General features: G+C 39.8%; 3 protein-coding genes across 7 annotated transcripts in view; 2 read left to right on the top strand and 1 right to left on the bottom strand.

Annotated features, from left to right (window-relative positions):
- Window positions 1-466: 466 nt before the first annotated feature.
- Window positions 467-9,531, top strand: CIMAP1A (ciliary microtubule associated protein 1A; the record flags this gene model as incomplete). The annotated part of the gene is made up of 6 exons (XM_081936926.1): window positions 467-575; window positions 2,895-3,092; window positions 4,101-4,202; window positions 4,964-5,085; window positions 7,303-7,440; window positions 9,172-9,531. 6 exons carry the CDS (start codon window positions 467-469, stop codon window positions 9,247-9,249), a joined length of 747 nt encoding a protein of 248 aa, XP_081793052.1. The 3' UTR covers window positions 9,250-9,531.
- A 1,312-nt stretch (window positions 9,532-10,843) lies between these two features.
- Window positions 10,844-14,668, bottom strand: BET1L (Bet1 golgi vesicular membrane trafficking protein like). Its single transcript, XM_081936928.1, has 4 exons — window positions 14,523-14,668; window positions 13,719-13,810; window positions 13,454-13,510; window positions 10,844-11,814 (listed from the first exon to the last, which is right to left on the bottom strand). The coding sequence occupies exons 1-4, from the start codon at window positions 14,539-14,541 to the stop codon at window positions 11,647-11,649; spliced, it is 336 nt and encodes a 111-aa protein (XP_081793054.1). The 5' UTR covers window positions 14,542-14,668; the 3' UTR covers window positions 10,844-11,646.
- Window positions 14,669-14,750: 82 nt separating this feature from the next.
- RIC8A (RIC8 guanine nucleotide exchange factor A) overlaps window positions 14,751-16,306 on the top strand; it is a 39,849-nt gene continuing 38,293 nt past the window's right edge. The window contains exon 1 of one of the 5 annotated variants that reach the window (XM_081936917.1): window positions 14,751-14,912. The gene's annotated coding sequence lies outside the window, so the exon portion shown is untranslated. Of the gene's footprint in view, window positions 14,917-16,306 lie in introns of all 5 variants that reach the window. The other 4 variants (XR_014173941.1, XM_081936915.1, XM_081936916.1 and 1 more) reach the window with 4 other exon arrangements.

The following is a 16,306-nucleotide window of genomic DNA, read 5'->3' as shown; positions in this document are numbered from 1 at the left end:
GCCAGTTGTTAAATGAATCATTCTAGATGTTAAGTTAGTAACATGATCATTAAGTGAATCTGACTTCCCCATTGACTTTGCTTGTCAGAAGGTCATAAAAAGTGATCACATGACCCTGCGGCACTGCAAGTCTACATGCAAAGAACATGCCAACTGCCAAGTGTCTGACTTTTGATCAGCTCATCATGGGGATGCCACAATGATTAGTGGGGAAAAAGGGACTGAAGTCACATAAGTCACATTTTTCAGTGCTGTTGTAACTTAAATGGCCACTAAATGAATGGTGGTAAATTGAGGACTACCTTAAAGTAGGAAGTAAAGACCAAATGTTTTCTTAGCACTTGAATGCCAATAAAGCAAAGAAAATGCAGTAAGGCTGCATAAAATATAAAAGGAAATATCTCGTTTGTGTTCTGAAAATTGTTCTGTGTTCTTCATTTCTCAGGTTTTGGAATAAGTATCCACCATGAGCCAAGGAGGTTGGATAGGATCATGGAGGCCTCATCGTCCAAGAGGCCCAATCATGGCCCAGTATACCAGTCCTGGCCCCAAGTACTCCATACAAGGAGCAACAGGTAAATAAACATAAATAAAAATGTTCCATCAGTCAGGACTTTAAAATATAGTCAGTGTTTTGTTATATATTTATTTATCATTGCCATTTACAGCAGACCCCACCCAAAAATATCTTGGATAACAATGTGAAACATCCAATAATAACAATTAGTAGAACTGATTTTTTTAAAAAAAGAATTCAACATGAAAAGACATCACAATATACCCACATGTATTCTGTTTTGGAAATAATTTTCTGTAATAATTTTCTGCACATTTCAACAGTGCGATCCCTACCAGTTAGTAGGGATATGTCACTATATCACTTGCTTGATGGTGATATTTTATTTAATGTTCTATACTTATTGTTTTTATGGCTTTTTAAAACTAATACTAATTTTGGTGTTTTTTTCCCCTGATTCAAGTAGAATTTAATTTCAGGGCTTGGAGACCTCCTGAAAAATCATCCTCTCAAACTCCAAGTCTTGACATTAGGTCAGGAACATCATAAATCTTAAAATCTAGATCAACCACCTCCACTTAATTATCCTCCAAAAGTGATGAAGTTGCAACATCGAGAATTCTCAATCAACACAATAGTTTGAATTGGAAGCACTTAACGTTGGTGATGAAGTTGAGAGTAGATCTGCACATCCAAGTTGTGCCAGCATAAATCCAGACGATGAGCTGTTTCCCAAAGGGCAACCATGGATGAGGCCATCCTTTCTCTGCCTCCCTACCCTAGCCACCAGAAAGATAACCTCAGCCATCTTGTGCTGCACATCAAAATTTTTCAATTTGCATCAGCACTGGCCATGCTGCCTTGTGTATCTGTTGTGCTTCACTTCATTGTAGACAAATATTGCTTTCTAATTGGCCATGAGGTGCTATAGGTCACTTGCTTTCCACAACCATCTTGCCCTGTGCTGCTTATCTGCCACCCCATTTCTCAACTGCTCTTCACAGGTGAATCTAATTTCCCCATTCATCTTGTCACTGGACAATGAAACTCAGAACCTTTTTTTCCCTACCAAGTTCACCAACGGAAGAATAAAAGCATGGGGGATTATTAAATAAAGATAAGATAAACTGACAAAAGTTTTGCCAGTTTCCCCTTCTAGCCAGGTGACAGGAAGAATGGTAAAACAATAATGTTTTCTCTTTAGGTCTCTCCTCCCCTGCTTTTTAACCAACCCATCAATAGAAGCCCTTGATGGGAAGTTGTCCATCAATGGAAATTACACGTCCTCAAAGAAACATTCATGCAAAGGGAAAAGGTTTGCTCCTGCTTTCCCAGCATTGGTGGAAAGGATAAAAAAATAGAGGATTGCACCACTTTAGGGCCATGGGAAGCATGGTCCAGATGGAATACCAAAGACTTCATTCTAGCCAAAATTGGGGCTAGTGAGATTGAAATTGGGAAGTTACTTTATTAAGCCATTTTATTTTCAGCTGGTTTGATAACAGTGTCCAATATCTAAGGATCTGCCACAAAGAAGATGGGGGTCAAAGCACCTGAAGGCAAGACCAGACCCAATGGATGGAAAGTAATCAAGGAGAGAAGCAGCCTAGAACTAAGACAACATTTCCTGACAGAACAATTGATCAGTGAAATGACTTGCCTCCAGAAGTTATGGGTGCTCCAACACTGGAGGTTTTTAGGAAGAGATTGAACAACCATTTGTATGAAATGGTATAGTGTTTCCTGCCTGAACAGGAAGTTAGAACAGGAACTAGAAGACCTCTAAGCTTCCTTCCAACTGTGTTATTCCGTTAATGTAGAGACCAGGTTTCTTGGCTTGGCAATCTCCAGATGAATTTCAATCACAATTCCCAGCCAGAAGGAAATTTTGGGTGCTGGAAGTTTCTAAATTGGGAGAAAAAACAGTTTTTTTCCCGAACAGAATCCTAGGTTTGCCTCTCATTTCTGTATTGGATTATAGGATATTAGGAGACAGGGATTACAAAGTTTGTGTTAGTTGTCATCTGAAGAGAAGGTGCTAAAACGATACAACTTAATGCAAAATTTCTGATGACTAAGTCAGGAATCTGATTACACCTTTTCCAACAAATTTATTATTAAAAGGCATAAGCTTTCATGAACTGCAGCACATAAAAGCATTGGGTGAAATTCAAAGGGCTTATACCTTTTAATGAAATTTCTTAATTAGAAAAGGTGTTATCAGACTCCTCATTTTTTGCTGCTATAGCCTAACACATCTCTCGTCTAAGGGTTTCTCTGACTGTGGTTGGGATATCCTTGCAAAGGGATATGATTTATCATTTTAGGGGGGTCACACTACTATAAAGTTGACATGATGCAACTCTTTTTTCCCCAGGTTATGTATCACACATTCCCACCAAAAGGAAAGCGCCTGCCTACAGCATGTATGGTGCAAAGCCTCCATCTAGCAAGGACAATGTCCCAGGTCCTTACTTTGTGCAGGGTACTGTGACTAATAGAGGAAGGAAGACTGGTCCCTCTTATTCATTAAGTGGGCGAACTGAAACAAAAGTGGAGACTACCCCAGGTCCCGGTGAGTAACTGACCTCTATCCCAAGTATAAAAATCAAGTGGATTGCCTCTTCTAAGAGCTCTGATTTTGGAAGATTCTGTGTGGTTAAATAGAAGCAAAAACCTGTCATCACCTGTACAATAAAAGGAATTGATGTTATCCTACGCAGTTTCATGATGCAGAACTGTTTTCAGTTAACAAGAAGGCTTTGTTAAAAAATAGATCTTTGTGCTTGAAGAACTGACTTCAACTTTCAGACAACAGTCACCTTTAGATCAGATGTGGGCAGTACTCAATCAATCAAATAAATAAATAAATAAGCAAACTAATATACCTGGATTATAAGAATGGGCATGCTATTTGTTCAAAATGTGAATGTTCAGATGAACAAATTGATCATGTTGACTAGATAAGAGACCTTTTTTGTGTACACACACACACCCCTACCTTTTTCTCTAGCTTACTGCTTTGCATGTTTTTTCTCCTAAGTATTACTTCTAAAATTCTAACATTGTTCCTCTTTGCAAGCAGAATAAATGGTGCAAAGATTATATTTTATCCTGTAATTACCTTGGCTCATGGTGGCCACAGAAAAAGTCCATGTCCTAGTAATAATACAGAAGTGGTTTACCTTTGCTTCTTCCAGAATGATTTATTTTTCAGTATCCAATATCCCAGTTTGGCTTACAGCTCTGGGATTTCTTGACACCTTAAGTACAATTCCCAAAACCATTCCAAAAATGGGCACTATATTTTTAACTGGGGGGGCACACTCAATAATCAATCATATCTTATTTACTTTATTTTCAGGAAATTTGAAATTAAATTAAATCAAATTTTTTTTGCTCCATTCCCGCCCCCCGAGTTTTGTGACCCAACCCTTTCGATTTTTTTTAAAGTGTGGTCTCTGATCTAACCTCAAAAAGGAAGGACAATACCTGATCCTGAATAAAATTGCAAAGTCCTACTTTAAGACAATGAAAATTAAGTTTAAATCTAGTTTTGAGCAATCTTGTCTGTTTTTCCTAGCCTGTTACTCGCCTGATAAGGCAAAAAAGGTTATCTATAAAGCTTCCCCCATGCATTCCATGGGGTATCGAACTCATGGAGGAAAGGTGGATAGCACACCAGGTAAGTCCGATTCCTTCTGTTTGTTGTTTGGCTTTGCTATTGTTTGAAGGAATCCTGTTAATTCACAATTCAGAGCAATATCATTTAATAAACTGGAATGCAGCTCAGTTCCATGCAGGTTTCCTTGATGAAAGCCCAACTGAATTTGATTATGTGTAATTGAACCGAAGATCATAGAATTGTGATTCTTTCCACTACAAAAGATTTTTTTTCTCATTGAGGTAAGCTTCAGTTGTGCCTATCTCTGTTGCACTATGTCTATCCACAATTTGTTGGACCAATTGTGCAGCTAGAATATTAACTTGGTGGGAAATTGATTTAAACAAGAACAACAACAAAAAATGGGCATAGCAGGGAAAGAGCCCTTCATACCTCTTTAAACAATAAAATTCAGAAATTGCTTTTGGACAGGAAAGTATTCAAAAATCATTTATGATGTCTTGTGATAGTTTGAGATTCAAAAAAAAAAAAAAAAACTAAACTATTCTCATGAACAACCTTCCATAGTCTGGGTAATTTGTGGGTTCAATTTTCAGAATTCCCAATCAGCAATGCCACAGGAAAGTTTCTTTTCAGAATATTCTGGGAACTGAAATCCTGGAATATGTTTAGAAAGTGCCAGAAAGTAGAAGGCTATTATTCCCAAATCCTAGTCTAGACAAACCCAAAATAGCACTTTGAAAGTCAGTGATTACCAGTCTTTTTCTCCAGGATTGCCAGAATTCTCACTCTTCATTTTGATAATATTCACATTTTTCCAGGTCCTAACAATTATATGATTCCAGAGGTCATTGGACCACACTCAGTGGCTACCATAGGCAGCCCTTCCTATTCTATGACAGGAAAGAGTAAGCTTGGACGTTTTGATGAAGACCTTCACAAGGTAATCTGTGGACTCAATTCTTATTTTGTTGTATCAGTAATTTCATTACCACAATGGACAATCTGGAAACACATTTGGCTTTTAAACCTAACATTTCTGGTCTTCTGCTACTTACAGTGCATAATGGTTACACTCAGGGGTGGGATTCAGCCAGTTTGGGCGAACCGGTTGTTATGATTTTGCGCAGTTCGGAGAACTGGTAAAATCAACCACTGGCTAGCATCGCCCCCCCACCCCGCCCCATATATTAACTTCCCTTTGCCACGTGGTCCAGTTAATCTCTATGCCTTGCCTGCTCTGCTCACCAAAGATAAGCATGCCATCCATTTGCCCTTCGCCTTGGGTCGCAGCCCAGGGACACGCCATTTCCCGGCTCTGGCCTTGCCCCGGAGCCTCGGCCCGCTCACTGCCCACCTTGGCCAGGTTGGGGAACGTGCCATTTCCCGACTCCGGCCTTGTCCTGGGCTCTGTCCACATTGCTGCTTCCCTCTGGCCTCAAACTGTGGGATGGTTCTTCTTACCTAAAGCGCTGCAGCAGAGATCTTGTATCCGTCCCTTGCCGAGGCTCAGTCATTTGAAGAGACCCTCAATTTGGTCTCTGGGTCAGCAGCTGCTTCTCTCTGCTGCTGCTCTTGCTGGGAGAGAGTGTCTCTTGTGCAATTTAGAAGCTGTGAGCTGCCGCTTTCCTCTAAGTCCCATCTGGAAAGCACGCAGTACAGAGAAGCAGCATTCAACATAGCTGCTGCTTCTCTGTGCTGCTTGCTTTCCAGAAGCAACCTGAGATTAGCAATATCATAAACAAAGAACAGGCAGAGGGACAGAAAATAAGAGAAGAAAGAGTGCACAATTTTAGCTCTCTATCTACATTCCACTGCTCCCTGGTAGTCACGTGAAGTGTTAATAACTACTTTATAATGCTTTGTAAGGCCACACTTGGAATACTGCATCCAGTTTTGGTCACTGTGATGTAAAAAAGATATCGAGACTCTAGAAAAAGTGCAGAGAAGAGCAACAAAGATGATTAGGGGATTGAAAGCTAAAACATATAAAAAATGGTTGGTGGAATTGGGTGTGTCTAGTTTAATGAAAAGAAGGACTAGGTTGCAGTGTTCCAATATCTCAGGGGTATTGAAAGAGGGTGTCAAGCTATTCTCCAAAGCACCTGAGGACAGGACAAGAAACAATGGATGGAAACTGATCAAGGAGAGAAACAACCTAGAACTAAGAAGAAATTTTCTGACAGTTAGAACAATTAATCTATGGAACAACTTGCCTCCAGAAGTTGTGAATGCTCCAATACTGGAAGAGTTTAAGAAGAGATTGGACAACCATTTGTCTGAAATGGTATAGAGTTTCCTGTCTGAGCAGGGGGTTGGACTAGAAGACTTCAAAGGTCCCTTCCAACTGACTCCATTCTGTTAGTTAGTAGATCATCAGTTGCTGAAAAGTGAATGCCAGTGCATTTACACATACAATACCAACATGAGTTACCTAGAAAATTGGATACATAATTTCAAGTAATTCTTACTTAGGCCAAAGTAATATTTTCTTGGGCTATTCAGCCCTTCGGTTATGCTTTGGGGCAGATGTGAACACATGCAGAGCATCTATCTCCAGCTCCTTAAAGCAGTGTTGTCTTTTCCTGAAATCAGTCCCATGGCCAAAACCACCATTCTTTTTGCCCCAGTCTCTGTTCTTCTCTTACCCACACACTCCTCCATCCTATCCCAACAGAACATAAATCTGTCTCCTGGCAATGAACTGACTCTACAGCTAGACTTTAGGTTACAGTGACAATTGGGACCAAGATCGAAATTGCTAAGTGATGTGGCTGTAAAGAGCAATGTCAAGGATTGCAAGCAACAGCAAATCCAGACAGTCCTAGTTGCGTTCAGATGTGTGGGTTGTTAAGCAGGATACCTGTCAATGCAGGGAGGCTGAAAGAAGGAAGCCTTCATTGCCTGTAGTCTGCACCTATCTGGAACTTTTCTCAATACTATCAGATTGGTAGAGAAGCTGTATTCAATCAAAGGCGGCTAGATAAGAATATTATTATTTAAATTAATAACAAGCAGAAGGAACAAAATAATTCCTGACTGTGCACAGAACAATGATTCATGAAATGTGTTATGAGCTGTCCAGTTTTTCTAGAAGACGATATATGAGCTATCTGAGTTGCTTTTCGCCTTGGGGCACTGTGTGGTTTTTCCTTTCTAGACCCCAGGTCCAGCAGCATATCACAAGCCCAGTGTAGAGATCTACAAAAAGAGTGCACCAAAATATACCATGGCAGGCCGACTCAAAGACCAGAAGACTGACAAAATGCCTGGACCTGCAGAGTACGAACTGGGAAAGGTGAGATAATTATATTTATTTTCTAGAAAAAATGTCCATCCATCTGAAAAAGAAGGTTATGAAATTTATTAGGGCTAAAAAATGTATGGAGGGAAGAATGTAATATTTGTTCTTGTACAATAGAAGAAGCAAGCATTTTGCTATATACTTTATTTTTAAGAATTCAAATGCTCTGTGCTTATACTGGTCCCACCAATATTCGATAAATATGATAGTTTCTTTTATTCTGCAACATTCGTATAATCCATTCTCATATTCCAATAGCTTGCTACATTAGAATTCCAACTGTAATGGAAGCTGTTCCCACAAACTGAGCTGTAACTGTAGCTTTTAGCTCCAATCTAAGAAAAGGGCTGAAAGGCTTCCTCTGGCCACCCCCAGCCCTTGCCCCATACTGTCAACAAGTCTGATTGACTAAAGAAAGGCCATCGTATTGAAGTTGAATATAGACCAGTGTTTCTCAACTTTGATAACTCAATGCCTAGAATTAGGTGTTGAAATCCAGTTATCTTAGTTGCCAAAGTTGAGAAATGATGATCTATACCAGGGCTCCCCAAACTTGGCAACTTTAAGACTTATGGACTTCAACTCCCAGAATTCTCCAGCCAGCAGAGCTGGAAGTTGAAGTCCACAAGTCTTAAAGTTGCCAAGTTTGAAGACCTCTGATCTATTCCATAAGATGATATAAGAGTTTTTTAAAGCCTAGATTTTTTATGATCCAGACATGATAGCTCAAGTCCAGGGCCTCAAGAGGAGTTATAGAGGAAGAAAGGTATTGAAGGAAAAAGGAAGCAAAGAATAGAAGAACTGACATTACAAGGATTGCTCTCCCCTTCTTTTCTACTGCCCTTTGATTAGCACATGCGCTGGAAGTGGAATCCCTGGAGGCTCCAACAGCGTCTTCAATTGTTTCTGCTGATTTCTCCTTTTCTTCTTCTGGCTCTTCTTCTACCAGCTTTTGAAGGGATGCAGGGAGAAAGAATAGGCATCCCACACAACATTCCTTTTCAAATTACATCCATGGAATCTCAAATGGAGAACCTAAGGTTCCATAAGACTTAATGGAGTTTCATGGGAGACTAAGGATATAAAAAAACATCTTCACTCAAATGTAGCTAATTTTCTATCATTACAATGCTCTGGTTTCTATTCAGATAGTATATCATCAGATGTGTGCCTTTTAATCATAGGTTCTGAGTTTTTTTTTAAAAAGGCAACTAAAAGTTTCTGTAGCCTGAAAAAGTCTGCTGTACTACAATGTACCTCCAGGGATTCCATTATCAAAGCTTCAGAAGACCACTAGGCATAAAAGAGGCCTGGGCATAAAAGAAGCATACTCTTACTTGGCTAAGTGAGGGAAGGTATCTTCTGGGGCAAGAAGTTGTGGAACATGGGTAGCTCAAAGTCAGAAGAGATCCTCATGAGGCTCAAGCTTACAGCTGCTGTATCAGCAGGAAAGTAGTGGCTGTGGGTCCTTTTATTGGCTGCACTCAGCAGTTAAGTCAAGATTGAGAGAAGGGCATAGTATTTTAGCTCTCTCCCTTGGGGACCCCCATCTACTAAATGGGCCTTGGTGTCTACAACTACTATGTTTGCTATTACAAACTATATTTTTCTTATTCAAAGAAAATAAATGCTATTAAAATGTACTAATTTTACAGTACGGAAATGTACCAATCACCAGAAGACATGTCTATTTTGCCTTACCTGTTTTCATCCTCCCATCTCTAGATATCTTGTGCTCCTGTGATCAGTTTTGGAATCAGACATTCCGATTATACAACCCCTGTGATTGTGGACGTTTACTGACTTTGTCCTCTGTGCAGAAATCACATTGGTTTTTCAACTTGTTTTTATATCATGTTGCTCACGTTTCAAAGCCACCCATTTTTAAAGCTTCAAAACCAACTAACAACTGTTTCACCCTGTTTTATAACCACCTGTCTGGAAGGACTACCACAAATATTCAGTAACCAGTTATCGTTTGAGACTGACGTTCTAATCTCTCTGACAAAAAGAGTGTGCCTTAGCCACCTTTTGGGATGAAGAGAGCCCATTGCAAATTTTGCTCTGCTGAATATATGCCTAGATTCTGACACTAATATAGAGACCATGGTGTCATTTTCCAGAAATTGGAATTAGAAATATTTTATATTATATTTTCCCCTCTAAAAAACTACTTGGATTCCTGCTTCGGAACTATTTCACACAACTTGCTATTCTTGCAGTAAGTCACATAAACAATATTTTGCATATCACTTTACTATCTTCATTTAGAATAAATAAATTGGAAAATCAGGGTTTACTTTGTCCTTTTTTTCAATGAAAACGAATTCTCCTTTTATAGTACACAATATGGAAAATAGAAGGCATGGCTGGCTGGGGAAGTTTGGGAGTTGAAAGTCCACACATTTTAAAATGGCCAAGATTGAGAAAAACTGGTCTAATGAATGTTCTGGAAAACTGGGAATGTTTCAAATGATTAAACTTACTTTATTTTCAAATTTAAATATAATGTGAATGTTACTATTTCAATTGTGAGATAAGTTACAATTCAGATTCACCTACAAAAGAATATTCACTTGCTTCAAGTGAAATGTACATGTATATCAATTACAGGAAGATCCAAATTGGATCAGCACTGGATATCCTGTTCCTTCTATTCTTTTTCCTCCCACTATAGAATCACATATGGTGGTAAACTGTATTTTGGAAACCAAAAGTACTGATGAATCAGATATGAAAGAAATGTCTTGTGCTGTACACCAAGAGTCCGTTTCAGTAGACAAATACACAATTGCCTTATTACAGGTAGTCCTCAACTTATAACCTTTCATTTAGTGACCATTCAAAATTACAATGGCACTGAAAAAGTGACTTACGGCTGTTTTTCACACATACAATTCTTGCAACATCCCCATGGTCACGTAATCAAAATTTGGATGCGTGGAACACACATGTATCTATGACAATTGCATTCTCCCGGGGTCATGTAACAAGTTTTTGTGATCTTCTAACAAGCCAAATCAATAGTGAAGTCAGATACACTTTATAACCATGTTATTAACTTAATAACTGCAGTGATTCACTTAACAACTGTGGCAAGAAAGGCTATAAAATGGGGCAAAACTCACTTAACAATTGTCTTGCTTAGCAATGGAAATTTTGTGCTCATCTGTGGTCACAAGTTGAGCAGTGCCTGTAATTGTACATACTATCTTGGCTTAAATGCTGCTAATGCTTTAATAATAAACATCAGAAAGAAAATATTATTGATTCTAGCGAGATGAGAATCAGTAAACAATCAATACTTGTCAAAACACCTCTAGAACTACAGTGAAATCCTACGCATGTTACTCAAAAATAAATCTTATTGAAGTCAATAAAATACAATCTAGGAAAATATGCATAAAATTGAATTTTTAATCTAGAACCAATACATCAAATTAAAAAAGAACCTTAAGGTTGATTTGGACAAAGTTTAAAAAATGAGGATACATTAACTTACTACATGGTTAGTACAACTCAAAACTGGCAAATCAGTTAAGCGATTATTTAGAATGGACAGGGGGAAAAAAGCAGAAATAACGTGGTCATATATTCAAGGTGTTTTCTGTTTTGTGAGTGCTTTAAGTCCAACTCTGTTGTTCTACACACCTCTGAGAGTTAACAATCAAGGATCATTGTTTATAGCTGCTGGTTTATCCAAAAAGTGATAAAGCAATTTTCCTTTAAAAGACATTCCAATGTGACAGACTACTTCCAAAAAATGCACACACTCCAACATCTGTCTTTTAAGCAACCATTTCCCCCCTTTAAACTGGGCATTAGAATATTTTTACTAAACATTGTCAGGATTTTTCTACTGAACCATAAACTGCAGGAAGCAAATCACCAACACGCTTTCTCTTTCACCAAGAAAAGACAGCAAGCTAATACAGGGGCTGAGAGAAAGAGACTTCATTTCAGTGAATTGTGTTGCATTTGAACTTTCAAGTAGAGAGAGACAACATCATATCCCCTTTAAAGAAAAAAGATGAGTTCCAAATGGAGGGATCATCCTGTAGTTCATAAAGGAGCTTCTGGGTTACTGTGAAAATTTAAATACTTCCCAAGATACACATCTGACGGTCATCCACAGCTCCATTTTCCATTACCACATTTTTCCTTCAACTAACATCCAGTACAAAACTTTAACAATTTCCCTCAAGTTCGTGTTCTCGTTACCAAATAATACAAGATGAAGAAGACAAGAACCAGTCCACCAGAAACATAACAGAGAAGCTTGCGGTTGTCCCTTCCTGACCGAGTCATGGTAGAGAAACGCTTCACGCTTCCTGTGAGAAGACCTGTCACACTCATAAAATCAGAATCCTAAAACAAAAACAAAAAACAAGATAACTGTAATGCATTATAGAATAGATATCCCATTGCTCAAAATAGTCAAGAAAATGTAGAATCAATCTGAGAGATTTTTTTCATTCTCATTTAAAGAAAAGATTAATTAAACTGTTAAATATTTGAAAGGGAAATTCTATCAACTATCTTGTTCCTTTTCTTCCTTGCTCTTCTGGTTTTGTCTTTTAGAATTGTGTTTTTATTTCCTCCATTGTATTGTGAGCAACCTAGTCATTCTTCAGTTGGACGGCTCCTAGATCAAATCAATTAAATTGTAGACATACGCAAACATACTTCTTACATTGGCAACATTCTCAATGTAATACTATAGTGATGCTGCAGTATTTTTCACTATGAATTTTCTAATATTATCTATCCTCACAATTTATCCAATAGAAGAATTACGTTTGAGGTCCATCATTAGTTTTTATTAATAATGAACAGACTATTAAACGTAAATCTTACAGTGTGATGAACAGAACATATCATATGCAAAAATATTACAAAAGATAATATAAAGTGTGCATGAAATAGACCCCGGGGTGCATACGTATCACCTCTCCTGTGGGAGCTGCATTGGTTGCCGATTTGCTTCCTGATGCAATTCAAGGTGCTGGGTGTCACCTTTAAAGCCCATCATGGTTTGGCACCAGGTTATCTGAGGGACCGTCTCTTCCTGGTCACATCCACCCAACCCATCAGAGCCGGGAGGCAGGGAATGTTGTGGGTCCTATCCCCGAGGGAGATACACCTGGTGGGACCCAGAAGAAGGGCCTTCTCCGTGGTAGCTCCCTCTCTTTGGAACATCATTCCCCATTAGAATAGCCCCCACTCTAATTGTCTTCCAGAAGGCGTTGAAGACCTGGTTCTGCCAGCGGGTTTGGGGAACCCAGAGTGGGATGGAGCCCATTAAATGGCTCTTGTGATCTGCTGTCGCGGGGTGGGGGGTGATTTTGTTATATTGTATTATAATAATTTGTTTCTGTTTGATAGGTTTTATTGTTTTAAATGTGGTTTTATATTCTGTAAGCCGCCTTGAGTCACCATGGGCAAATAGGAGGCAATATAAATTCAATAAATAAATAAATAAAATTACAAGCCACAGCTGCCATGACTGGTTGTGATTTACCAGCATAAGAAACCCATAATTGCAGACCACTTGTTTTTATAATATACAATATCCTATACATGATTTGTAGTTGCATACATGGAAATGTTTATATATAGGAAATCCTTCTGAAATTGACTCCACCAATTTGACTACACAAAGCAGTTCCCGATACCAGGACACCAAAGGGTCATATTTGTCTTATTTTAGAAAAGTAGCGCACACAAACATACATCTCTGGGAACTCCATGGCATGATAAAATACATTGGGTTGTTGTTGGTTTTTTTTGCTTTGGAATGAAGACAAAATGATGAAAATTGCCAGGAAGAAAGAAAGTTTAATAGCAGTAACTTATTTAAATATGATTGGTACAATCTTCTCACAAAATCGTGTTTTTATATCACTCAAATGTATTGAATTACATAACTCATCCTTCACAGGATGAGGGCACAAGTATATGGAAGGTTTCACTAATAATTCCACATGAATTGCAAATAGTTCTTTACCATATTATCCAGGTATCTGTTTTCATCCTCAGCATCTTTGTCAATGTCCAATGCAAGCTAGATTTTAAAAAAGAAAAAATATTGTTTTTAACATTCTCATCTTTGATATATTTTAGTAATAATACTGATTTTGGAAAAGATTTATCAAAATTACAATTTTCATTTCTTCAATAGCAATATAGGGAGGATGGGGGGAAATCCAGCATAGAAAACTGATTAAAATAAGCTAGCAGTGAAAAACTAACAGATCGAGTGAGCTACCAACCGATTTTAGACGGGTGACTTTAGTGGCCAGATTTTCTGTCATGCGCTTATTTTCCACATCTAACATATCATCCACCGCATTTGTGTTTGGACCTGCAAAAGAAAAAAAGTCATAAGTTAAGAACTTAACTAAGAATACATGTAGGAGTTCGTAGAAGAGGACAAACAGTGAGTTACCTACAGATCTCTAGAGAATTTCACACACACAGGGAACATTTCCCCCAAATTCCAGATTCAAAATGTTATTGAGCTGGCAGAGTTCCAAAATAAATACTTTTGTAAAAAGATAAAAGTTTCAAATGGCTATGCCAACAAAGCCTGCCCAGTTCCACATACCGGTGTATCCTAGCACCATTTCATATGGTCTCCTGTTTGGGCAGGGAGTTGGGACTAGAAGACCTCCAAGATCCCTTCCAACTCTGTTATTCTGTATTTTACTATTGCCTTTCTTCGGCACCAACCAAGATCTTTTAAGTGAAAGCAGAAAAGCTAGCGTGGTGGCGACGGAGAGAAGAGAACAGAGAAGGCAGCTGTTCTTCCCGGAGGACATTCCCTCCAGCCAGCTGCCAGCCAGATGTTCCATAGCCGATGATGCCCGTCTCTATCCCCAAAAAGGCTGGAGTAATGCGAAAGGAATGGAGAGACCTCTAAGAAGAGGATGGCTCGAGAACACACCTTCCTTATTTTGCACCCCTCTTCTCTTCCAAAGCTAATTAACCTGCCAAGGCAATGAAGAAAAGGAGAGCCGCGGCAGCCACTCGCTCTTTCCTCGTCTCCTCTTCCTCCCCCTTTTTTTTGCACTCACCTCGGCCCCAGTCCGCCATGGCCGCTTCCTGCCTCCGTGTCCCTCCGTGTCCTGCTCCGCCCTCCGAGAAGCAGAGGTTTGTTTTGGTGGGCGGGAAGGAGGAGGGCTCTGGGCCCGGCTGCAGCCGCGGGTAGGTCTTTCGGGGAAGGCGGGCTCTTTGGCCGAGGAAGCCTGACGTTGGCGGGGGCGTGTGAACGAAGGGAGGGCTAGCCTGTAATAGGAAGCGGCCGCGAGCGTTCAGGCAAGCGGGGCTGAGAAGGACGCAGCTAGCCCGGCACGCCGAACGCCCGTCTGTCTCGGGAGCCGAAGGGGAAGCTCCCCTCTGGAGCGCCTTTGGAGTTTCAGCCCCAGGCAGAGAAATGCTGCGGGCGACCTTCTTTATTACGCAACGTAGGTAACTTCTGCTCTCGGGGGGCTTAAGTATAGTCTCCCCCCTTTTCTCTGCTCCCCCTCCCTTCCCGGTCTCGGTGCCATCAGGGAAGGAGAATAAGCAGCAACCCAGGGCTTCTCGTGCATTGTTAGCGGCGGACTAAATACGAAATGATGGTCTTCCCACGACGCATTGACCCATTAGCCGACTCAACCTGGCGTTACTTGGTTTACGGTTCAGTGTTGGTTTAACAGTGCCTTAGTTGGGTAAACCAGGCTTCAGCTTCCTAGGGTTTTGGCAAATGTGCAGGGTCATAAACAAGGGTTACTGTTCATGATTTAACAACCCATTGTTCTGGTGGCATCAGTTTTTTTTAATTGCGGAAAAGATTTTTGATTAAAAATTTGCATTGGAGTTCAGTGTGTGGAGGGAAGGAAAAAAGGAAGTCCAGATCACAGTTTCAATGGGGGCATCATTTTATTGGCAAAGGTCCCATTTTCCATCAGTGGGGAAAGTTGAAGTGGTAGCTATCTGGGTACTCCCCATGTTCGGGGAAAGCTGGAAATTCTCTCCAGTTTCTTTCCATGAACAGCGCAAGCTAATAGTGCCCCATACTTGCATGTTTCATATAGTCACATCTGTTCTGTATTGTACAGATAAAAGAAAGAAATATTTCTTTTAGGAAAGTAAGTGTCTGCAGGTATATAGCTTTGAATGCCAAACCCGTCAACTACTGCCTTTGTGTGGAAGTGTGAAGACATAATTACCGGTATACTGCTTCAATTACTTCCATCTAGGAAATTTTTGAGCATAAACTGAGTGACCTAATAGAGCTCCATAGGTCAGCATCTAAAATGATCTTCCCTTCTCATTTCCTCTGCCCTTACATGTTCTTTTTGTGCTTTTATTATTGGTGAAGATAGCTATGGTCATCCTGGAGAAACTGTTGGTTGCTTAGAGATGATGTTGACTTTGATGGCACATAGCTAATTGATCAAAAAACAGTCACAACCTAGTTTACTAAATCTGCATTTTTAAAAAAATGATGAGTAGTTTCACATGTTACGTTAAGGTGGGGGCACAGTGGCCCAGAAGTTAAAGACCTTGAGCTTGTCAACTGGAAAGTTGGCAGCCTGGGTTCAAGACCCAAGTGCCGTGCGACAGGGTGAGCTCCTGTTATTTCCCCAGCTCCTGCTCACCTAGAAGTTTGAAAGTATGTATATGTGAATAAATAAAGAGGTACCATTTAAATGAGAAGTAACAGCATTCTGGGTGCCTTGGCCACATGACCACAGAAAAGGTCTTCAGACAATGTTGGCTACCTGGCTAAGAAACTGAGATGAGCACCGTCCCCTGGAGTCAGAAGTGACTGGACAGGGGAAACCTTTACCTATGTTAAGATATTGTGACAGAA

This window comes from Natrix helvetica (genome assembly GCF_964273705.1).
Source record: "Natrix helvetica genome assembly, chromosome: 1".
Taxonomy (NCBI): domain Eukaryota; kingdom Metazoa; phylum Chordata; class Lepidosauria; order Squamata; family Natricidae; genus Natrix; species Natrix helvetica.
The sequence above is the reverse complement of the archived record's forward strand: the minus strand, read 5'-3'. Positions and strand labels throughout refer to the sequence as shown.

Excerpts from the sequence above, each read along its gene's own strand:
- BET1L (XM_081936928.1), bottom strand. Across the intron at positions 13,511-13,718 it reads AAGTCACCCGTCTAAAATCG|CTTGCATTGGACATTGACAA; the intron begins GTTGGTAGCTCA and ends TTTAAAATCTAG. Across the intron at positions 11,815-13,453 it reads ACAGATACCTGGATAATATG|GATTCTGATTTTATGAGTGT; the intron begins GTAAAGAACTAT and ends TTTTTGTTTTAG.